Source organism: Macroventuria anomochaeta, assembly GCF_010093625.1.
Source record: "Macroventuria anomochaeta strain CBS 525.71 unplaced genomic scaffold BU25scaffold_42, whole genome shotgun sequence".
NCBI lineage: Eukaryota > Fungi > Ascomycota > Dothideomycetes > Pleosporales > Didymellaceae > Macroventuria > Macroventuria anomochaeta.
This window is the reverse complement of record NW_022985403.1, coordinates 309,032-331,697: the sequence shown is the minus strand read 5'-3', so window position 1 is coordinate 331,697 and position 22,666 is coordinate 309,032. Positions and strand designations below refer to the sequence as shown.

Here is a 22,666-nt window from a genome sequence, read left to right as displayed (position 1 = left end):
AGGAGGATTGATTGTACTGCTCATATCGAGTATCGTCAGTAACTTGATACTCGGTCCAATCAAACGTTGTCGACGTGACCTCAATACTCGGTCCTTGGTGTCCTATTGATCATTGTCGACGTGGGTCCTCTGCAAGTGGGTCGGTATATGGGTCTGTGACAATCGTTTGTGTACGAGATCCACGTTGTATCCACTGCAGTCCTTTTCGTACAATCTTGGTTCATATAACAGATATTGCGAGTTGTTCATGGATCGTAACAGATTCCTCTCTTACCTGTGTCGCTACACTGTAGGCCTAAAGGTACCTGCCCTGTGCAAAATACAGCAATTTTATGAAGTGGTTGTTGGTGTGCGGTTGTTATGTTAGGTGTCAGCATTTTGTTTGTTTTGGGGTTAGCGCAGTCTTGGAGCAACCTTACCGGAATGGGAAATACACTACCAACCCCCATATCTTCAATAGCAAATAATGCCACAACTATAGCACCTACAGCTTAGTGGAGGGCACCGTTGTACTTGGGAAAGTCATCTCTATCAAGCCATAGCAAAAGAACCTCAACTTTTTTCTTGAACCTAAATGTCACTTAGCCCTTGAAATCGGTATATATTGCGTTCTGTTTTCTGTGATTGACTCTCACCCGGCAGTCGTCAGGGTTTGTTTACATGACGTATATCTCGTGCAGTCAAGAGCAGGAGCACTGCACCAACGCACCTGGCACACATGATCTCCATACTCCATAAACCGTCACATAGACACTGTACGGACCAACCGATACCGCAACAAAATAGCAGAACCAATTTCACCAGCTCAACAACAGATTTTTGAAACAGGACTACTCCACATCACTAACCTTGAGCACGACCTTTCCCCTTGCATGTCCAGTTGCCGTCTTTTTGAACGCCTCATCAAAGTCCTCAAGCTTCCACACACTATCCACATTTGTCCTCAGCATCCCTTTCTCAAAGAACTTGCTGATCTCCGCCAACTCCTCGCTCCTCGGCTCCATAACAAACCATTCGGCCCTCACATCAACCGGCTTGCCACCTTCAGGCTCTGTAAACCCCGGAACAACAGAAACATACACTCCGCCATCTTTGATACCAGTCCAGCCATCAAGCATCGACTTGCCACCTACGCAGTCGAAGACAATATCAAATTTGTCATTAGAGGAAACGTATTGGGCGACGGAGAGCTGTGTATAGTCAACTACTTCATCAATATCCAAGCTCTTCAGAAACTGCTCGTTCTTCCCACTCGCGGTGCCAGCGACAAATGAGCCCGCCAACTTGGCAAACTGGACGGCCAATATGCCTACCCCGCCAGCTGCACCAAGGATCAGAACACGCTTTCCCTTTGCTTGATTGAGGACGGCTTTGCCGGCAGAGTTGACGTGTGGTACTGAAGTCGGTAAGAAGGAGCCGGTCAGGAGGCCTTTCTCAAAGATCGCTTGCCAAGCTGTATGTGCACTCATTGGAATACATGCAGCGCTGTCCATATCGAGACCATTCGGCACTAGCACGGCTTCAGAGGGTAGGATATTGGCATATTCCTGAGCTGCGCCTTGGCGACTTGCCATGATTCTTCCAAAGATTTTGTCGCCTTCTTTCAAGCGGTGAGATGAGGCAGGTGCAGCCGGAAGAGAAACCACGGTCCCGCTGACGTCGTAGCAAGGGATTTGCTCCTCAGGCCAGTTGAGAAACGGCCCCCATGTTAGCTCGCCGTTTGTGATTGCGGCGCTGTGGACTTTGATCAAGAGCTCCTCTGCAGAGGTGAGAACCGGAGCGTTATTGGTGAAAAAAAGACGGTTGGTTCTAGTATTGAGAATGACTGCTCTTTGCTGCTTGGGAAGGTCAAACATCTTGATAGGTATGGTGGTGAAGCTGCTAACAAGAAGTCTGGGAAGAGCTTGAAAATTGGTCCTTGCAGCAGTGGCGGCAGATAGAGTTCCGGTTCTGAGCAGATTTGTTGCGATGTTTTGGTGAGTCAATATGTGTCGGTATGGTCACACTCTTTATATATGTTATTACGGCCAGGCAAGGGGATGAGGAACCAGTTGCGACAAAGCATCTATCAGTTTACTCTGTGATAGCGGGGTAGAACTGTCTCGGGAAAGTGAGTAAGCTGCAGTTGGGAGTGCGTAAGCCGCTAAGGCTGGTCTCTCGGACTCATTTCGGTATTCATAACATAAAGGCATTGGCCATAACAACCACCTTCGTGGTTGTGACGCAGACCACCGATGCACAGTCGACCCCGTCATCCCTATATTCAACGCAACATTAATCCACCGTCAGAAGGCTAGGTGAAAACACAGCGAGGCAGAACCGCTAAAGCGTTGGGAGTCTCTTAGCAGTGTTGAACGTTCTACACTGTCGCGAGGCACCGTGCTATTACTGCATACTTTCGAAATCCTTCCACTCGGGATGGGATCAGTCCGCTGCAGCGTCTTCCTCAAATCAACGCAATGCACAATTTCCAATACCGCTGCAGGAAGGCAAGCAGCTAATGCGCCGCGATCAAATGACGGGTGGGAAACAAGCGGTGCAACTGCTCTATGTGGGTGGAGTCCGTTACCACAGCCTGATTATAAGGTCCTGCGCCGCGCCGGAATCTACGATGGTAGACGCCGGACGTCCGGTCCGGGATACACTTTGACGTGAACAGAGGTAACGTGATGCGACCAACACAGCCACGTCCGTATTCAGACACCACCGGAGAGTCAGAAATAAGTCCGCGCCAATCATGCACCAACTAAATACTCTTCAAAGGTGTTGAAAATTGGGCCGCTTGTGTTGTTCCAATTAAGCGTCATCAGTATTGAATCGATCATGGTATCCCGGTCGCAGTTACTGAGGCCCTCAAATCCGTACATGGGATTGGTAAAGCGCACTAGCTATTTCATCATCATAAGATCACCCATCAGACTTGTTCTTGGAGGCAGAGGCAATGACTGGTCCAAAGCATTGCTGTGAAGTTCATTGAGTGAGGACTAAGGGCGGACACAACACCTACAGGTGGCTTGCTGGTATTGATTCGATGTTCGGCAAGGTTTACATCCAAACCCAAGAAATGTGTGGACTAAACATTACACACAACCTCTGAGAGCAGATCTTTATATAGCGTGCAGGTAAGCCACCGTTGGAGACTGAACCTGCCTTACCGGCATACAGATCGTCCTATCGCTCGGTCTCTGCAGCGGTCGGTGTTGTTTTGATGACTCATTGACCAGTAATATTCCCCATTCCTTTGTGAACCCTTCAGCTTTTGAATGGAGTTACAACCTCGGCCAAGCGAAATGATCAGTGCTGACTGAATCTATTACACTAAGCGATTTGAGGTTATTAAAGAATCCGTCCTTGCGAGTGTGAAATACAGGCTCGCGATTACTTATCTCAGTATTAATTGTTAGAACTGTTGATAGTTAAATCGGGTTGCAAATTGATATTGACAGATTGGTTCGCAGACATTCTTTGATTGAAGCTCAGTACCAAAAGTCTTGAGAGGCTAAAGTAAAACTGAGGTCAAGCGCAACGTGTGCCCCATCAAGCAATGTCAACGTCACAACATGTAATCACTCCACTGAGAGAGGAGGATTACCTAAGTCATTCTACCAATACAGAGCAATATATGAAACTGAGCAGTCCATGCGCTGCTGCAATCTACAATATTGAACAAAGGTGTAACTGCAACCCTAATGTCATCCTGACATGGCTTGCAGCCAACAACAACCCTACCAGTCTTTATACTTGTGTCAGCACCCATTTGTCAGCACACATTTGTCAGCTCCCATTTGTCAGCTTGCCACCCATCCAGGTATATGAACCCCTTTCTTCCCATCTCTAGATAGTTCTGTTACAATCCATGAACAACTCGCAATATCTGTTATACGAACCGAGATTGTACGAAAAGGACTGCAGTGGATACAACGTGGATCTCGTACACAAACAATTGTCACAGACCCATATACCAACCCACTTGCAGAGGACCCACGTCGACAATGATCAATAGGACACCGAGGACCGAGTATTGAGGTCACGTCGACAACGTTTGATTGGACCGAGTATCAAGTTACTGACGATACTCGATATGAGCAGTACAATCAATCCTCCTGTCAAGTATATAAGCAAGTAGACACGCTGCCCTTATGGCACCGTGTTCAACCTCGTCAATCAACTTTGTTATTGGAATCTCACCTGCTCTCGAGCCAGACAGTATACTCTGTACTACTCATTGCAACCAGTCGCCATGGTCTTTGACTAGACGACTACCCCTGATTATCACGGCGATTTATCACGGTCAAACCTCTGCCGCTCCGAGCTCGCTCAGTGATAACCAACCCCCAACGGCTTTCTGTACCTCTGCTCATCCCCGAGAACCAATCAAATAGTGTCTACGAGCTTTGCTTAAGACACGACTTCAACAAGTTCTCACTCATGCTTGCAACTCAATTCAATTCACCTTTCAATTCATTCCTCAACTCACTCCTCACTGATCCTTTGTGCTATCCCTATACTTGATCCCTTCTTTATCACTTATCCTTTTTACCACTTGTGGTATCCCTACACTTGGTCTCTTCCACACCCTTATCTCCAACAAGCCTGAACCATCCTTCCACCAATCCTTCCATCTCAGAGAGCAGTTGGTATCCCCAGCTGGCCCTCTCTCACACCTAAGACCTCAACAGGCTGTCAAGCAAGACCATTTTTTTTGTTGACTGAGACACAGCATCAGTGCAAGGACTGCCCTTGAGATTTTCGTCCCAGCACTGTTTACATCTTCTCTTTTTGTCACGGTTTGGGGTCTCTCCTGCACTAACGCCCTGTTGTACCTCACCTTATGGTGAGGGGTTGCTGCCTTTTCTCACTAGCGTTGTTTACAGCCACTCACCTACATATACTGCTCCTAGCTTCATACAATACAACGGCAGTACAGTCTTCAACTTCTTCCCTTTGTACAGTCCACTGAACTCCGACGCTTTTCCATACAACATTCTGTATCAGACTTGTGATACCGTGTCTGTGCGCGTGCTGACCGGATTCGCATGCCAATGTTGAGGTTGTGTCTTAAGCAAAGCTCGTAGGCACTAGTCAGGTTGGTTCTCAGGGATAAGTGTAGCGTGAAGGAACAAGGGGTTGTTGAAGTAATTGTCGCTTCATACCGTTGCTTTACCAAGAATGCATAATCTCCGAGTTACGATCCATCGTCCATGCAAGCTGACCCTTCTTGTATGGAAACTGTTCCCTAAAAGCCTCCGCAATCTCCGTCCTTGTGGCAACCCAAACGCCCTCTTTGGCAGATATGTACTTGACAAAGTCCTCTAAAGCCTTGAAACGCCCGGGCCGACCGATGATACGACAATGCAGCCCAAGGGTCATCATCTTAGGGGCTCCGTTCTCACCCTCCTCATACAGTACATCAAAAGCGTTCTTGTCGGAGAGAGTGGATGTATCCACCGATCGCCATATGTTTGCCAGCGGTCCGCTGCACTGATTGTCCAGCTTGTTCGGTTAAGTGCAGCTTGATTCCCCACTGCTATTCCCTTGTACTATATAGTCCCAATCAATCCTTCTCATAGCTCAACAGATCAATCAACATCTCAACCCTTCCACAGTTCTTGATGTGCTCGTAGAAGCCACCAGGGCTACGAAAACCAGTGCCTTGGGTATGGAACTTGAAGTCGTTGCAGTCGTAGCTATAGGGGACCATGAGACATCCCTTGGGGTTCTCGCTGCTACGCTCTTGAGGTAGGTCGGTCCAGTAGGGAATGTCGTCGGCATAGGTGTCGCTGGCCCAGAGAAGCTCCTCGCCCATCTCTTCGTGAACAAGGGGAATCAGAGCTCTGCTCTGGGGGGAGGGTCGTCCATAGTACCACCCTTTAGGTGCGTAACCGGTGAGGTTCTTCAGCGCTGTGATGCCATAGCGGATATGTTGCTTCTCGGCTTCAACTGATAGATCTCCGTGGTCGATCCAGCGGTATGCATGAGAAGCAATATCATGACCCTCCTCGACACAGCGTACTGTCACCTCTGGTTGCATCTCAACGGCCGATCCTACCGCGTAAAGAGTGAACTTCATCTTGTAGTCGTTGAAAAGCTTAAAAATTCGCCACCAGCCGCGGGGTGACCCATATTCAAATTCCGACTCGTTGCTGTAGTCTCGCTCATTGATCTTGTGCTGGGCGGGATACTCGCGAAGGCTGATCTCGGAAACTCCATCGCCACTCATGACAGATCGTTCACCACCCTGAGAATCGAATAGTTAGCCCTGGAGCCCTCGTAGAGGGATTTCGTTGGAGATTTGTGAACTCACTTCTTCATAGTTGATTACGAAAGACACGGCTATCTTAGCGTTGTTAGGCCACTTCAATCCTTCGAGACCTTTCTCACCGTAACCCTTGAAAGTTACGCGGGAAGGCAGAGTCAGAGGGCGCTGCATATACTTCGGGCATGACGGCAGCGAACGGAGAGTCTCTCAGGTGTGCCAAATATATACGATGAATGACAATGGAAAACGATTGAGTCGACCTAGAGAGTCTCACAGCTTACCTTGTATACTTCGGTGGTGATCCCCCATTCTTGCCATCGTCCCAGTCAGCCATGTGTCGGCCAGCATGACCCGTTACAACTGAATGCCGACGGCGCTTTGCCTATCAAGCCATGCCTGAGAACATCACATTGCTACTCGCAGCTGTCAAACTTGATAGCATGCCGTAGCGTTGTCATAACAACGTTGTGGGGTGCTATCTCAGTCAACCTCCAGGGACCCTGCAAGCGAACACAATGACAGGCCTGAACCAGGTAACATCAAAGGCCATCAGACGTCGGGTTGGAAGCAGCCGCTGTAAATCGGATAGGAAGGAGTAACAAGCGTATCTGCGGGGACGGACAGGGATATTCGGCAATGTGCATGCGCTAGAACGCTACCCCGCCGAAGTCGGATGACATGTCCCTTTCCCTGACGGCAGTAACGACCCATGCAGGTGGATGCCTACTACAACAACGCGTTGCACTTGGGCGATGCTGCGCTGCAAGGACAATGGGTTTTCTCCTCCATTTCTAATCCCTTTCAATCGACTTTCATTCATCTTTCCACAAGTTCATCATTCCACTTGCACAAGCATCAAATGAGCTTGTAGCGTTTCATCACCAACATTCAACGTGCAGTCGTAAGACCACAGGATGACTTCCGAACTGTACAGATGTACAGCCACCCAGATCTTGACCAAGATCAAAGCAGGCGAGATTTCGGTTAAGGACTACGCAACATCACTACTGGAACGTATCGCAGCTCGAGATGAGGCTGTCCAGGCTTGGGCATTCCTTGATCCAGCATATGTGATGGAGCAGGCCAAGGCACTGGATGCTGTCCCGTTAGCTGAACGAGAACCTCTTCATGGAGTGGCTATCGCTGTGAAAGATGTCATCTACACAAAGGGTCAGTTAGTCAGGGTGTATATCATACCAATTCTTCACTGATGGACTTCCCAGACATGCCGACACAGTTCAATTCGCCTGTATATAATGACCATGCCCCAAAAATCGATGCTGGCTCCATCATGGTGCTTCGCCAAGCTGGTGCGCTGATCTTGGGCAAGACCACCACCACTGAATTCGCTGCAACGACTGTAGGCCCCAAGACACGGAATCCTCATGATTCAAAGCGCACCCCTGGGGGATCCTCGTCTGGTTCTGGCGCTGCCGTCGGTGACTTCCAAGCACCAATTGGCCTTGGCACTCAAACAGGCGGAAGCACCATTCGACCAGGCTCTTACAATGGCATCTACGCTTTCAAGCCTACCTGGAATACCATCACTCGAGAAGGCCAAAAGATCTACTCTCTCATCCTAGATACGCTCGGGTTCTATGCTCGCAGCGTCGCCGACCTCGAACTTCTCGCCGATACGTTCGCTATTCTGGATGATGTCCCAGCCCCGAAAGACTTCACTGTCAAGGGCGCAAAGTTCGCTTTCTTGAAAACTATGGTCTGGCCGAGCGTCGGCTCCGGTACCAATGCCACACTCGACAAAGCTGTGTCTCTACTCCGTGCGCATGGTGCGGAGGTTGAAGAGATCACTTTTCCAGAACAGCTCAACAACCTCCCCGCATGGCATGCTACAGTTCTCGCTTCGGAGGGGCGAACTGCGTTCTTGCCCGAGTACACCGTTGCAAAGGATAAGATCTCGGAACAGCTTGTGGGGCATGTCGAAAACAGCGACAAGATCACACGTAAGGCGCAGCTGGAAGCTTTTGACAACATTGCTGCAGCCAGGCCTGTCGTGGATGGGATCCTGAGTAGATATGCTGCAGTATTAACGCCGAGTGTGCCGGATGAGGCGCCTTTGGGGATCGAGAGGACTGGCAGCGCGGCATTCTGCTTGATTTGGACTGTGAGTCGGGTCCAGATACCAGAGATTCAACTGACAAGCTGACTAATACACAGGCATTACATACACCTGTGGTGAATGTGCCGGGCTTTAAAGGTGAGCATGGCATGCCAATTGGTGTATCACTCGTCGCCCCGCGTTACCATGACAGGCATTTGCTTGCAGTCAGCAAGAAGGTCGGCGATGTCTTTGAAGTAGAGGGTGGGTGGAAATCGGCTGTGTAGATTTTCCACTATAGGTGTCGTCGAAAGACCAGACCTACCCCATGACTTGCGGGGTGTTCCCAGGTACAGATATTTGTATAACGTGGTTCACAAGCAAGCGGCGCACCTAAGCGAGCGGCGCAACATTGCAACTGTCCTAACTGCGCAGCGCTACAACGCAACACTACAACACATAATTATGCTGTGTGCAACAGTATAATATTATTCTTAACTGTCGCTATCATCTGCATCCTCTATCTCTACCTTGCAGTTGCAGGAGTTGTGCCCAATCTTGCTGCAACAGCCGCAGTGTCGCTCTGCACGCACCCTCTTTGCAGGCTTCTTACCGTCATCACGACTACCACCTTCTTTTGCAGCAATTATCTCAGTTACCTCACCAACTGTTAAGGTATCCTCAGTACGTATATAACGCCTTTTATGTGTCTTGCAGGCACGCTGTTTCTTTGCGCATTAACACCATCTCATGTGCCATCTGCTGAGCGCCTTTAGTAAGCTTCCTGACCTGCTTATCAATTGAACTTGCTGGAGACTGTTGAGGTTGTGCCTTAAGCAAAGCTTGTAGGCACTAGTCAGGTTAGTTCTCAGGGATAAGTGTAGCGTGAAGGAACAAGGGGTTGATCACTTAAGCAAAGCTCAGAGTGATTGGGGTTAGATGTCTAGTCAAAGACTGTGGCATCTGGGTGCAATTAGTAGTATAGAGTAGACTATCTGGCTCAAGTACAGGTGAGATTCCAATAACAAAGTTGATTGACAAGGTTGAACACAAACCATAAGGGTTGTATTCCTACATGCTATATACTTGAATGATTGTACAGAGTCCTACAGTATCTTACTGTCTTATGAGACATTGTCCCAAAGTCCCATAGGATACGTGGGACTGCGTGGGAATCCCATGGCTTGTTTGCTTTTGTCCCATAGGACGCTAGACTACTTGTATTGTCCTAGTGTACTCACGTGGCTGTGGGGTAGCTTGTACAACGGGTGCGGCTTCTCCGACAGCTGTTCTCCCTACATTCAATAACTGCTGTCCCCAGGCCCAATAACTCCTTCTCTTCTGTACGTGTTCATAACAATATGGTTAATACAACTGTAACAATGCAGAGCCCCATTGTGCCAAATGGCCCAAAAGTACATCAATATCAGCACAACTGCTGATATTGGGCTCTGCATCTAATATATAGGCATAGTGCAAGGCACCTCCTTACAACAACCTTGTGCCAAGCCTGAAATAGCGTCACTATATGCGCGCTTCAACGGCAAGAAGTGTAAGGGGCGAGCCGCTGAGGGCAATATGCAATGTAGAACTTGATGGATTTGATAAGGGGCAAGTCCCAGAGCGGGACTTGCAGAATTCTAATACCCCCACTTTGGGGTTTGCAGGCCTGCTCCAGAGGTAACTGGAGGTTGTACGTCTGCTTTGGAGGTACCGAGGCCTTTGCTGTTGCCAAGGCGCTAACAATGGGCCTAGCCCATTACAAGAAGCAGGCAACATCAAGGGGCTGGAGCAGGTGCAATGAGTGTGACAGCATACAGAGTGTGATAATGTTCCTCTCCTTACAGCAATCTTGGAAATCAAGTGAGCAGTGGCTCTCATGGCCATCAATAATGAGCAGTTGATACAATCCTACAGTGTATTGCTTCAAATGCATGTCAAAGTGGTCTAGCCAGGCAAGCGCAAGCTGATTGTTGATCCAGCCATTAGGGCTAACTGTTGAAGTCGTACTTTAAGCAAAGCTTGTAAGTACTATTTGATTGGTTCTCAAGGATGAGCTCTGGTTCTGGAACAGTAGGGGTAAGTTGCCTGGGTGAAACACCTAACGACGGCTTGGGGTAATGATGAGTAGTACGGGCAACCTGTCTAGCTCGAAGGTTGGTTGAGATCCAATGATAAACTTAATTGACAAGGTTGAACACAAACCATAAGGGTTGTGTTTCTACATGCTATATACTAAATGTGTCTACGTGGTGATCTGTCTGCTCTGTGTGATCTGACAGCGCAGTGAGAGCAGTGGGAGCGTTCATGCAGGGTGCTCTGCGTGCTCTGTTGCTGTATGTCAGATTGTGAGATCAGTGAGAGCATATATGCAGTCTGACAGCCAGCCTTGTTCCAGTCTCAGTTTAACTGAGACTTGCCGCTGCTCTGTTGTTGCCTACGTTAGCGTGAGAGCAATCCTTGTCAGTGCTACCTAGTGTACCACTGATCGTAACACTAACCTCAAGGATCCACTCGTGAGGCAGGTTATCAAACCAGGATGAGATGAGAACTCTCCAGCAAAGATAACAAAGGGTGGGATAACGCGCCCCATTGCACCAATGCCTTGGACCACAGTAACCCACTCACAATTGCCAGGTTGTATCCTCTTCTGTTTACCAGATCCCTCTGAGCTTGTGATAACAAGTCGTGACAACATCTTGCCCGTTGTAAACCCAGTCTCATCAAAGTTGTATGTATCTTCATCCTGGATGCCATACTTCTCCTTTACAGACTGAATAAGGTTGAACCACAACTTGATAGTTGCTGGGGCCTTGCAGGCAGCTTGCTGGTGATCATATGGATGGCTCCATTGAGTTTGAGCGCAGCCATATGCTTAACAAAGTTGTCAACCCAGTTCTTGCCAACAGGCTTCTCTCCGCGCTCTCTTAGCAATCTACCAGCCATATCTTGCACATTTGGCTTTAACGGCGGTAGTCCTTGTAAGGATTGCTCAAGTATATGCTCCACAATTGCCCCCTCTTCTAGCTTTGTCAAACACTTTGAATTCGGCTCGCAGTTGCGTCAAGGGCACTTTCCGTCGTGTCGCCATCGGATCGTTGTTGGAGGGACTTTGTAGATCTCTTGTGCACGTTGGAGAGATTTTACTTGCTTAGATTGATAGTTGGTAACAGCAAGATATATGTCACCCTCAGTATAGGTGCGCAGGGGCTTTATGTTGTTGAGACATTACGTGTAGTTGTTGCGCAGTTGTGATCTTGGCAATTATAACAAATTAATATTCTTTAGAATCAGGAGCAACTATATTTATTTAGCATCTCTTGAAGCAGAAACCTGAGAAAAAAATCCTAACCTTAACCCACATTTCAACACTTGAATCATCGCGACAGGGCGACTTGTTGCATGCTTTGCGGCTATTCTAGATCACAATACCCAGCGACACTAAAACATAGAGGGTAACGTTTGCTCCAATGTTTTTCCCATATAAGATAATCCCGCATGGATCAATGAGATGATCATCTAGCTCGGGAGAACTAAGTCAGGGTCTGAATTGGTTCTAGTCTGGTTCTTAATACAGGTCAAAGTCAGGGTATTGCTCTGCCAAGGCCTGCTTCACGGCCTGGATGCATTCTTCTTTCCTGTAATTCTCAAGATCGGGCCATCCATGCTTCCGGTATATCCCCTGCAACATGGTCTCCATCTCGCCATCGTCGGAGTATCCACTCCACGAGTTAACCACCTGCCTGGAATTGACTGGTATGAAACGAAGCTGCTCGAATTGTTCCTGGAGCATTGCAAAAAAGTCTGGAATAGTCCAAGCCGGCGCATCGCAACGCCAATCAGCCTCCTCCTGAGAAGCCCAAGCGTCAGAATCGTCTTGAATCTGTTCCTGGCCCGTCTCATCTCTGATCTCGCTGGGACACTCTGGCCAGTAGGCGATCCCATATCGGGTGTCAAGTAGGATGACGGTATTATCGTCTCGGCCACCCTCTAGCAGCCCGATGATGTCCGGTGTAGTAGTCTCGCACAGAAAATCCTCTGTAAGAATTTTTACCTCCTTTACTTGCTTAGGATCCAGAGGTTCGTCGTCCTTCACATTGTCCTTCCAGTTCCAGAATGTTGCCTCGGGAAGACCCTGCGGACGCTGCACCCCATCTGAGTCGTCCCGCATGTAAGGAAGTTGGCGCAAGTCCCGCATGTAAGGAAGTTGGCGCAATAGAGAGATAACTCGGTCTGATTTATCCATGCTTCCGAAAGCATTCCTAGTTGTTGTAGGCCACCCTCCTTCGGGTGGCCACTCCACGGTCTCTTCGTCGAGATACATCCTCGTGAGAAATTTGAAGAAGTCACTAATAGCGGTGACCGAGGCACTCTCTGAGTAGCTAACCTCATTGAGTTGTAGCATGTTGTTGAAGGGGTTCGGGGTTCGTGACACGGGGGGTGCGGGCCGATCGAGGGCAAAATTTGTAAAATAGTGATTACGATGAGAGATGGATGGGCACAAGTCTGCATGCCCTTGAAATAGGTAGGCACGCCTTAAATATGACTGAAGTCCACGCCATTTTGCTTTTCAACGGACCTCGGTCCAGGGATAGAGTAGTGTTAGGTGGTTATAGCTATCGCAGCCCAAGGCGTACCTAGCTTGGCAGTGTGTAGTGCTTAGCGTCGAGGACCCCACCACCGTGCCGCTACTGGCTGCTGCTCTGCTTCTACTGTGGTGCCTCTGCGCCTGCGGGTCAAGCCGTCCGCCGTGGGTGTGCGTGCCTGCGTCGCCCTTACTGTACTAAGCCAAAAGTTCGTTCGCCTCGGCACACGAGCCACCACCACCCCTCAATTCTCAAGAGCAACACCTTCTTTGACAGCGTATTACTCCATCAATATGAGCTCATTTAGTACTGAAATTTCAGGCAATCGGATGCCTGGAGGTGAATTATCAGAAGCGCAGCGCATATATTGTTTAGCCCAGGTTGAGGCTGGTGTTCAAATCAGTAAAATTGCAGACTCTCTCAAGTGCTCTCAACTGTGCATCCAAAAAACAGTCACCCAATGGAAAGCCACCTCCAGCAACACCTCACAGCCTAGAACAGGCCGTCCGCCTATATTGACTAGCAGAGATCACCGCCAGCTGCTTAGAATTGCTTGAAAAAATCCCCGTATTGAGTACCAGAGGCTGCTACAGGAGGCAGGGATGTGGGACTCCACCACCACCCACCCACAAGTATCACATCATACTGTACAACGTGCGATGGCCAATCAGGGTTACTGCAAGTTCAGAGCCAAGTGCAGACCAAAGATCAATGCTTGTACAGCAGGGCTCTGTCTCAAGCTTGCTGCTGACTGGCAGGGCTTCAACTTTGGACGCAGCAGATTCAAGTTCAGTGACGAGTGTAGCATTGCTCGTGGATCTGGCCACAACACTGCCTGGGTATGGCGATTACCAGTGGAGAAATGGTCTCATGAGATGGTAGAGGAGGTCACCACTGCACGCCAGCCAGCTTGTATGGTATGGGCATCAATATCAATGACTCCAGGAGGCCGAGTTTGGCGTAGCCAGCTGGTGGTGATGACCCGCGATGAGGCAGCTGCACGGTGTGGATATACAGCTCAAAGCTATATTCAGGCATTGGAAGAAGGCCTTATGGACAGCTACAGGCCAGGCGAGTGGTTTATGCAGGACAACGCACCTATCCATACCGCATGCACGTCAAGGGAGTGGTTAGAGGTCCACGGTGTTGCTACGGTTGACTGGTCACCGTATTCTCCAGACCTTAACCCTATTGAGCACCTCTGGTGGGCACTCAAAAAGAAGCTCCATGAGCTCCATCCTGAGTTTGACTATATGGGAGACTTGCTAGCTGAGTGGGAGGCATTTGAATTGGGGTTGCATGAGGCATGGGCTGCTATACCAGATTCACTGATTGCAGCACTCATCAGGTCTATGCCACGACGACTAGATGCTGTGAGAGAAGCAAGAGGTTACCAGACTAAATATTGAGTGTAATGCAATCAATTTGCCACCCTAACTCTCAAAATTGAGCCACATTGTGTGGAGTTATTCTACATCAAAGTTGTAACGACGCAGGCCAGCAGGGAAGATATCCGGAATAAGTGTGAGTCCGCTACGAGGCATATGGGAGTGCTGGGACGTTGAGAACACTAGGATTGAATTCCCTACACCTATAGGTCTTGTACAAAAGGATACAGAAAAACTACTCTATCTAACAACTGTGTTGAACTGCTTAAGTGTACCGTTAGAAGGACAATCGGACCCGGAGCGGTAGACTAGCTTATCGTGCATGCAGGTGCCAACAGGGGCTCAGATAGTACAGCAGCGCGATGCCTGCCGACATGTATGCAGATAAGGAACGACTCGGAACCGTACCGGTGGTCATTCGGTTGCGGTCATTACAAAAGTGGAGGTGGTGAAGTTGGTTTGGTGGCTCGTGCGCTTGGGCGAACAGACTTCTGTCACCCAATTGTATCACTGCACCATGTCAATACGGGAGCCTTCCGACATTACTTCCATGTTCATCCCCTCCTTTGTTGATCTAAGTTCGATCTTCAGAACCTCGTACAGGCTGCGACTCTCCTTGTAGCTCTCTGCATTTACTACGTAAAGCCCGTTAACAGTGAGTATGGCGAAGAAGAGGGCACGGTCGGATGTTACAAGGCTCTGGATAAGTCGACACATAAGGCAACGTTTGCTATGCTTGTCTTTTGGAAAGTAATTCTTTCCCCTAGTAGGGGTCGGATCCTCAATGGATTGTTTTTGGGGTGGCAGCTAATGGGTACATGTCACCCTAAGCGTGCTCGGACCACGGGGCTGATTTCCAATGCATATGAGTTGGTGATTTGGTCGGTACGCGTGAGGAGAGCGTATGTAGTGAAGGAGCGAAGCCGCGAAGCAATTGAGAAAGCTGATATCGCTGCATAGACGCTAGTCTCGCTTGGGCAGGCGACACCTTCAGCGACACAGTTGCGGCGGACTACCTCAACATCACCCAGTACTGTCGTACCCGGCCGACTGACATGAAAACGTTGGTATATTCGCCCTATCAAAACCTAAACATCCACCCATCAGGGTCCCTCCACACAAGACGGACACCTCAACCTCTCCCCAACAACCTCCGCCTCAACACAGCTCTTATGCCACAAATGTCGACAAGCAAAAACAACCAGCGGCCCCTTCCCCTTCCCCTCGCCTTCTCCGTCCTCCGCCTCGTCCTCGCTCTGACTAGCACTCTTCTGCTTCCCCTTCTGACTGCCCCTCCTCTCTGCATGCCACCTCGCATCTTCCTCCTCCGCCCTCTTCTTGACCCTAGCTTCTTCCGATCGTTCCCAGGCATCCCAGACGCTACTGCCCGCGCCAGGACCCCAGGTCCGTCCCCTGCACCCTTCACAGACCTGCCCTCTTGGGCGCCATCCGCGATTGCGTCGCGCGGCGATTTCCTCGACGTGTGCGAAGCCTTCCTTGTCGAGGAAGCTGTTTGCAAGCTGCAGAATGCGCTGTTCGAATGTGTAGGCGGTAAAGATCTCGGATAAGACGGAGCGCAGGTGAGTGAGTGATGGGGAGTAGGTAGTTGATGCGCGGTGGAGGAAAGCGCGGAGGATGCGGAGGAAAGAAGGGTGGGTCTGGGGTTGGCTCGTTGCGCGACTCAAGACTGGGCGACTGGTCGTTGGGGGCCGAGTGGCGGATTTTGTAGGAGGGATCGTTGTAGAAGCAAGCAGAGCGGAGAAGGTCTGTTGTACCGAGTCGCGAAGCTGTTTGGTGATGTTTGTGGTGTCAAGACTTTCGGTGGAGGCCGTGGGAAGGGCTGCGTCGGTTATGGCAGCTGATGTCTCCTTGATTAGCTTGACTACTGTGGAGATGAGATCGAGCCAAAGAAGTTCGTCGAGGGCCAGGTCTTCTTCTTCGATGTCCCCGTATGCCCACGTTCGTCTGTCAACGACAGGTGCGGTGTGTGCAGTCGATTTCGTTTGGCCTTGACTGAGCCAGATCCCGGCTTTGACATATTTCTGAATATCTTCGAGCAGGCCACGTGCAGTTTCTTCGGCATTTGCGGCATCAGGACTGTCTGCCGAGGCGGCAATGAGACCAGTGAGTGCGGTTTCGAGTGTGCCGAGATGCTTGACAAGGCGATCCATAGCCTCCTTCACCAAGCCATCGCGTGCCAGAAGTACGACTGCCGCATCGATTACCCCGCTCTTCTCCAAAGCGGGCAAGATGGGGTCAAGCTTCAGGTCTCCAGACCTGAGGAGACCGACAAAGTCTGCGACGTGACTGCTGTTGTACGTACACATGAGCTGGACGTAACGCTCGACAAACCCGGACGGAAGACTCTCGTCGATGGCAGCAGCTTCGCCTGACTGTGTCTGCTCAGGTTCAATTAGAGCCCTAAGATAATGATACTGGGCATCCCGATCCTCCTCAATAGCGTCTAGAACAGGTCCCAGAAGGTCAGGTGCATACAGTCTTAGTGTGACCGCTGTCTGCTCAGCACCTACAGCGACGAGGTCCTCCGCGCGGCCCACAATGACCTGCTTGACCTCACTGATCTGCTTCTTGGCTAGCCCTTTGCTTGGCCTGAGGATGTCGCTGATGCAACCGAACACTGCCTCCCCGTCCTCGCTGTCCACCAGATAGGTTTCGAGCAGCTTGGCATACTGCTGGGCGCTACGGTACACAGACTTCAGGACGCGATGGAAGCCGGCCGTCTCGAACATGGGGACAAGGGTTTGCAGATTTGGCGGATGGTATATCGTGAGCAGATACTCGACAGACAATTGACAGTCGTCCTTCACAACATCTGTAGGGTAGTTGCACAGACCGACAAGGATCCGGTGAAGGGAGCTTCCAGGAAGCATGATATACTGTGGGTACTTTGGCAGATTTCGGGCAACAAACATGTAGAAGTAGATGATGTCTTCAGCACTGAAGTCCTCGGGCGTCATTATACCGAGCAGTATGTTGACAATGTACTGGCGGGTTGGTGTGAGCGTCTTCCCCTTCGTCTGCGTGCCATTTGCTGTTTCGGCTTCGCCATTCAAGAAACTATCCTCAAACGCTTCGTTCAGCATGCTCATGAAGCTCGATGCGTCGAACTCGAGTATGAGATGCAGGTACGGGAAGGATGGCTCTGAGCTATTGTCGTTCCGCGTTAGGAGCACCGGACCTGAGCCAGGAGGCCATTGAAGGTTCTTGCCTGAGAACAGAAATCTGTACATGTCCTTTTTGGCGCTGTATGCTTGTTCATCATCCATAGATGCGCCACCGGGGTAGAAGCGTCCAGTGAATGTGTACGAAAGATACGGGAAGAGTTTCCTGGCTGAGACGACAAGAACATTGTCAGAGTCATCAAGATTGAAATCGATGAGCTTGATAAGATCCAGGATGTTGGTGAGCGGGGTGATGAAGTCGCCAATGGTCTGCGTCCAGACGTGAATCAGTGCGTCGTACAGCATATACTGCTGACAGATGGTTGTCACATCGTTGATGTCCAGAGTGTCAGTGCTAAGACGACAGATCATTTCTTCGACCTGCGGGCCGCGGCCCACTGAGGCGTAGAATGTGATGAGGTCCTTGAGGACATCCGGTGGCACCTCTTCGATCTCGCCGTCCAGGATGTAAGGCTCTAGCGTCTCGAAGAACGGCTTCCCAGCAAAGGCCTCCTCGAAAGCTTCGTAAACGTCTTCGAACAAGAAGTCAAGTTCCTTCATGCTGAACAAAGCTGTGAAGCAGACCTCCGCCAGCTCTTTGAGCCGTGCCTCCCTTACATCGTCGCTCTCGTCGTTCTGTGAGAAGGCATACTTGAGCGATGCGGTGATCATCTCGAGGAGCTTCTCCCGCACAAGCGCGTGCCGTGCTTGATCATCCTCGGGCAGTCCAACGGTGAGCTTGTCAGCGTCGCCAACGTAGTAAGACGTGGCGAGTCCGATGGCTGCAATGAAGTCGCCATCTTTCATGAGAGCCATTAAGCGGTCCGCCCAGTTCGAGAGCGTTCCGATAGAGACGTCATTGAAGCCGAGCAAGAAAAGCCGTCCCTTGTAAGCCCTGAAGCTCATGTAGAACGCATCAGCGACCACGCCATGCAGTGATGCGTCTTCCTCGTCGTGCTGTTCCACGGCAGGACGCAGCTGCCGCGAGAACAGGTCGGAGTGGTATATGTGCTTCTGCAGCAGGTCGAATGAGTCTGTCGTCCGCAGGGTGGTGTCCTCGAGGATGAGAAGTCGCTGGCTGATGGTCAGTACGCCGAGCACTGATCTGCTGAGCCACTGCACTGCCACTATGGTCTCTTCGGCTCTCCAGCGACTTCGCGCTGAGAACTGTAATTCCGTAGGCTTCTCCTTCTCGGTAGGAGGTGCGACGAAGCTAGCCACATCCAGAACGGTCAGGATGTTGGACCAGCAGTAGACCAGTTTTGTCTTGGATACGGCTTTTGCAGCATCGCCGGCTGCGTGCTTCAGCTTCACGGCAGGGAACCATGCCAAACAGCCGCTCATGGCACTCTGGAGCGCAACCTCGTTTGGCCGCGGCGCCTTGTGCTGCGTCTGGGCAACAGGGGTAGTCGACACGATGACGAGCAGATAGGGTGTGAGCAGCGCAGTCAAACCCATTACATCCGTCGGTTGCTCAACGTTGCCTAGTGGCAGGGGCGCAAACGCGAGAACCGAGCTTGGTTTTCGCGGCTTCTCTAGCGACTTCGCCGAGAGGGGATACCTGCCCAGGATTCGAGTGGTCTTGACGCTCCTTGCGATGGCGCCGAGGCCACGAGTAGCGAGATGCGAGAAGGCCATGCCGCCATCGTCAGCAGAGACGAGTGCCGTGTGTCGCGTACCGAGGAAGCCGAGGTGCAGAATCGCTACGCCCGAGACGTGGCCATCAGACCTGAGGTCGTCCAGGCCGGCGCGGTCGAGTGGGGGGATGTGCAGGAAGGGCTTTGCTGGCTTCGAGAGCTCCCAGGTGAAGATGTGGCCTGTGGCATGGCCACCGGCGATGGTCGAGTGGTCAGCAGAAATGGCGAGGGCAGTGGTGGCACCGCACTCGACGGCTGCAGCACAGTCAGTAGAAGGAAGCAGCAGCAGCAGCAGCAGCAGCAGCGGCAGCAGCAGCATGGTCTGTGGTGCTTACCCTTGGTGCCCGGCCCGATGATGGACTTCAAGACCTGCTGGTAGTCGAAGACGAGGATGAACCCCTTTGAGGTTCCGACGACCAGCGACGCAGCCACGTTGAGACACGTAGGCCTGCCAAAGTTGCGCTTGCCCACTTCTGAGAAGACCTGGCCGGTGATCTTGTTCAGCTTGGTCCAGCGCACGACGTCCCATGGCGGCTGCGGTGTGTCTGCCTCGTCAGGCAGCTGCTGGAAGAGCACGTTGCTGGACAGTGAGGACTGGCGCGAGTGGGCGGACAGGAAGGCCGGAGACGCCCCACGCGGGGTTGCAGGCGGTGCGGGCGACAATCGGGAGGAGAAGCGGCGCTCAAAGGGCTGGAGCGCAGCTCTGTTTGGGCGGGGCGAGTGGTACGCGTAGGCGACGCTGCTCCTGGGCGAGGAGACGGCGGAGCCCTGGATCGACGGGGGGTCATCGGGCGTGGAAGTCGATGCGAAGCTCGCCGGTGTGCCTGCGCTGGGCCGCGGGGGCAGCTCAGTCGTGCCAGCCTCGATGGGCTGCTGCATCTGCTGCTCCTGCTCCTGCTCCTGCTCCTGCCTGCGTCTCGTGCGGGCCAGGGTCGAGCCATTGGAGCCGCTGTCGACCGACGCGAGCCCGTCGGCCTCGTCCACCAGCCCCGGTATGCCATTGACTATGCCATTGACTATGCCATTGACCGCCTCTTCCCCCTCTCCGCGCTCGACTACCGGCTCGTGCTGGATGCGATCGCCCGTGTCTATCGTGTTGTCGGGGTCGTTGCGAGCGCCGGTGTGGCCCGGCCCCGGATCTGAGCTCATGAGGCTCGTCTACAGCAGGGCATCGCTTCGCGTGGGCACTCGTCCTATCCAATGCAGCTCCTGGCCGTACGCGGTGTGTACTGGGGGAAGGGGGGGGGGAGGGGGGAGGGGAGGGGGGAGGGGAGGGGAGGTGGCCGTCCCCGCGGTGTTGGCTCGTGCCTGTTTGCGCTACGGGGCGCTGCTGGCTGTGGGCAGAACGGGCGCGATGCGGCCAACGATGGACTTGAATTACTATCACGGTGGGCGGATGGAGAGGCGTGCAATCCCCCGGCGAGCCTGTTCACTGCGTTGTCGCGACCCCCGACGAGCTACGGCGGCGATGCGGGAGTGTCGTCCATCCAGACGCAGGCCGCAGATGGGCAACCGCGGGCCGCACAAGCTTGTGCACGAGCTTTCGTCACAGCTTCAACGGCGCCTCGCACGCCGCTCGCACACCTCGCGCACACCTCCCGCTCCCTCCCAACCTCCCGCGACCGCCCGCGACCGCCCGCAACCTCCCGCACACCTCGACCGCGCAAACGCCCACAATGCCTTCGATCGGGCCAGCAATGCCCCCGCAACCCTCGAAGCGCACTCGCGGCGCTGAGGACGACCGCGCGTCAAGCCCACACGCCAGCGACAAGCGCCGCAGAGTGGCAGGCCCAGCGCTCGCATCCGCCGCCTCTCCTCCGCGCACCGCTGGCCCAACCCTCCCGCCAGTCGCCGGCTCACGGTCAAGCTCCCCAGAAAGCGATGTTGGCCCCGCCCCCCCGCCAGCTGTACAACCGACTCGCGTCATGGGCCCCGCCGCACCGCCAGCTGCCCTCGACGAACGGCCGCCAACCCCGCGCTCAGACGACGCCTCAGACAGCAGCGACGACGGCTTCGGCCCTGCGCCGCCCCCAGCAGGCGCCACATACAGCGCCGACACACATGACCACAACCCGTCTGCCAAGAGCGCATTCGACACCGACCCGCAGTTCACGGATGCGCCCAGGAAGGCGCAGAGGGACGACTGGATGACCATGCCGCCGACCCAGGACGATCTCGCTGCGCGCCTGGATCCCACGAAACAGCGGGCGCGGAAATTCAACACTGGGAAGAGCGCTGGTGGTGGAGGAGGAATCAGCAGCGCATGGACCGAGACGCCAGAGCAGAAACTCAAGCGCCTGCAAAACGAAGCCATGGGCATTACAACCGCATCGTCAAACACAGCTACAGCACCAGCACCGGGGGGCGGTAGGAGCAAGGAAGAGGAGCGGCGGGCGCGCAAGATGCGCGAGGCGATCGATGCAAGCAGGGGAAAGAGTTTGGTGGAGCAGCATCAGAGTAAGCAGAAGATCGAGGAGGACGATCCGAGTAAGAGGGTGTTTGACTATGAAAAGGATATGGCGGTGCAGGGGAACTTGAATCACAAGCAGAAGAGGGAGATGCTGAGCAAGAGCAAGGGCTTTGGTGATCGCTTCTCAGGTGGCAGCTTTCTCTGATCATTCTTGAAGCGGCCGCACTTCCCCCCCTCGTTGCTTTCATCTTGGCCCAGCATCCATGGCGAGCCAGTCTAGCGCCAACGCCGTTTCATCCAGTTTGAGCATGCGCGGATTCATCGCGAGGCACGTAGCTTGTAAGCGCATGGTGAGCCATGGTGAGCCAAGGCAAGCTTCGATCCATGGCCCCGCTAGTCCTCTCTCCCTGCCTTCTCGATTCATTGTTCCGAGCGATCCCAACCCCGCCTCAAACCCCCCTGACTTCCTCGCCATTCTCTACCACACGGAATGCCGCAATACCTTGAATGATTGGGTGCCTCCCGCTACAGCACAACACAAACGCCTCCATTCCGTCAGCAATACCAGATAAAGAGGCATAGCTAGAACAGCCGAGATGCCCGTAGGCGCAGCTGGAAATGCCCAACGCAGTTTCGGGAGTCTACCGTCCCCCAAAGAAGTGCCGTGACAGTGAGCCCAAGAAGTTGCATCGTGGTGCTTTGAACGAGGAACCAACACTCGGCGTCCCTGGTGGTGCCTCTTTCATGAAAGGAGTCGGCGTACGCAACAGCAAAAGACGCCATCGACCCAACCGTGCACATCACAGCGCCCACCACGCAACGGGGGAACCATTTTCTATCCAGGCTGGGATCCTATTGTATGGGTTTTGCTGAATCATCGCGGTCCCCTCGCCGTGTGATCACGTTTCGACAGGCCCGATCTTCAGCCCGTTCTTCTCCAACAATCGACAAAGTCGATTCCGAGCATTCCTGTCGCGAGGTGCAAAGCTTTGCATCAAACGTGAGGTTCTAGCGCATTGCTCTTCGTAGCACTCAAAGCTATTAGCAAGCATACCTAGGCGGCTAGGAGATATGTAGAGGTGAGGTTTTTGAGATAGCAGCAACAGCGGCTCTACAAAGGATTTCTGGGTGTTGTAACTAGCTTCGTT

At 52.3% G+C, this 22,666-nt stretch overlaps 5 protein-coding genes across 5 annotated transcripts; 1 reads left to right on the top strand and 4 right to left on the bottom strand.

Moving 5' to 3' along the window:
• Positions 1 to 662: 662 nt before the first annotated feature.
• BU25DRAFT_206102 (NAD(P)-binding protein) lies at positions 663 to 2,137 on the bottom strand. The gene has a single exon (XM_033701147.1). The coding sequence runs from the start codon at positions 1,854 to 1,856 to the stop codon at positions 831 to 833; it is 1,026 nt and encodes a 341-aa protein (XP_033557003.1). The 5' UTR covers positions 1,857 to 2,137; the 3' UTR covers positions 663 to 830.
• A 3,023-nt stretch (positions 2,138 to 5,160) lies between these two features.
• On the bottom strand, positions 5,161 to 6,865 carry BU25DRAFT_480248 (carbohydrate esterase family 4 protein; the record flags this gene model as incomplete). The annotated part of the gene is made up of 3 exons (XM_033711047.1): positions 6,305 to 6,865; positions 5,597 to 6,238; positions 5,161 to 5,421 (listed from the first exon to the last, which is right to left on the bottom strand). Exons 1-3 carry the CDS (start codon positions 6,428 to 6,430, stop codon positions 5,161 to 5,163), a joined length of 1,029 nt encoding a protein of 342 aa, XP_033557002.1. The 5' UTR covers positions 6,431 to 6,865.
• A 116-nt stretch (positions 6,866 to 6,981) lies between these two features.
• Positions 6,982 to 8,766, top strand: BU25DRAFT_494884 (amidase signature enzyme). Its single transcript, XM_033711812.1, has 3 exons — positions 6,982 to 7,429; positions 7,483 to 8,381; positions 8,435 to 8,766. The coding sequence occupies exons 1-3, from the start codon at positions 7,174 to 7,176 to the stop codon at positions 8,600 to 8,602; spliced, it is 1,323 nt and encodes a 440-aa protein (XP_033557001.1). The 5' UTR covers positions 6,982 to 7,173; the 3' UTR covers positions 8,603 to 8,766.
• A 3,117-nt stretch (positions 8,767 to 11,883) lies between these two features.
• Positions 11,884 to 12,720, bottom strand: BU25DRAFT_480236 (uncharacterized protein; the record flags this gene model as incomplete). Its single annotated transcript, XM_033711046.1, has 1 exon — positions 11,884 to 12,720. One exon carries the CDS (start codon positions 12,718 to 12,720, stop codon positions 11,884 to 11,886), a length of 837 nt encoding a protein of 278 aa, XP_033557000.1.
• Positions 12,721 to 15,370: 2,650 nt separating this feature from the next.
• BU25DRAFT_434698 (uncharacterized protein) lies at positions 15,371 to 21,428 on the bottom strand (the record flags this gene model as incomplete). The annotated part of the gene is made up of 5 exons (XM_033708872.1): positions 15,371 to 15,420; positions 15,455 to 16,550; positions 16,581 to 19,363; positions 19,444 to 20,252; positions 20,704 to 21,428. 5 exons carry the CDS (start codon positions 21,426 to 21,428, stop codon positions 15,371 to 15,373), a joined length of 5,463 nt encoding a protein of 1,820 aa, XP_033556999.1.
• Between the last annotated feature and the right edge of the window lie 1,238 nt (positions 21,429 to 22,666).

What these genes read in the sequence shown, in the direction of transcription:
- BU25DRAFT_494884 (XM_033711812.1), top strand. Translation starts at nt 7,174, where the DNA reads ATGACTTCCGAACTGTACAGATGTACAGCCACCCAGATCTTGACCAAG. An exon ending in AGATGTCATCTACACAAAGG is followed by an intron (nt 7,430 to 7,482) that starts GTCAGTTAGTCA and finishes TGGACTTCCCAG; the next exon opens with ACATGCCGACACAGTTCAAT. An exon ending in CATTCTGCTTGATTTGGACT is followed by an intron (nt 8,382 to 8,434) that starts GTGAGTCGGGTC and finishes ACTAATACACAG; the next exon opens with GCATTACATACACCTGTGGT.
- BU25DRAFT_206102 (XM_033701147.1), bottom strand. Translation starts at nt 1,856, where the DNA reads ATGTTTGACCTTCCCAAGCAGCAAAGAGCAGTCATTCTCAATACTAGA.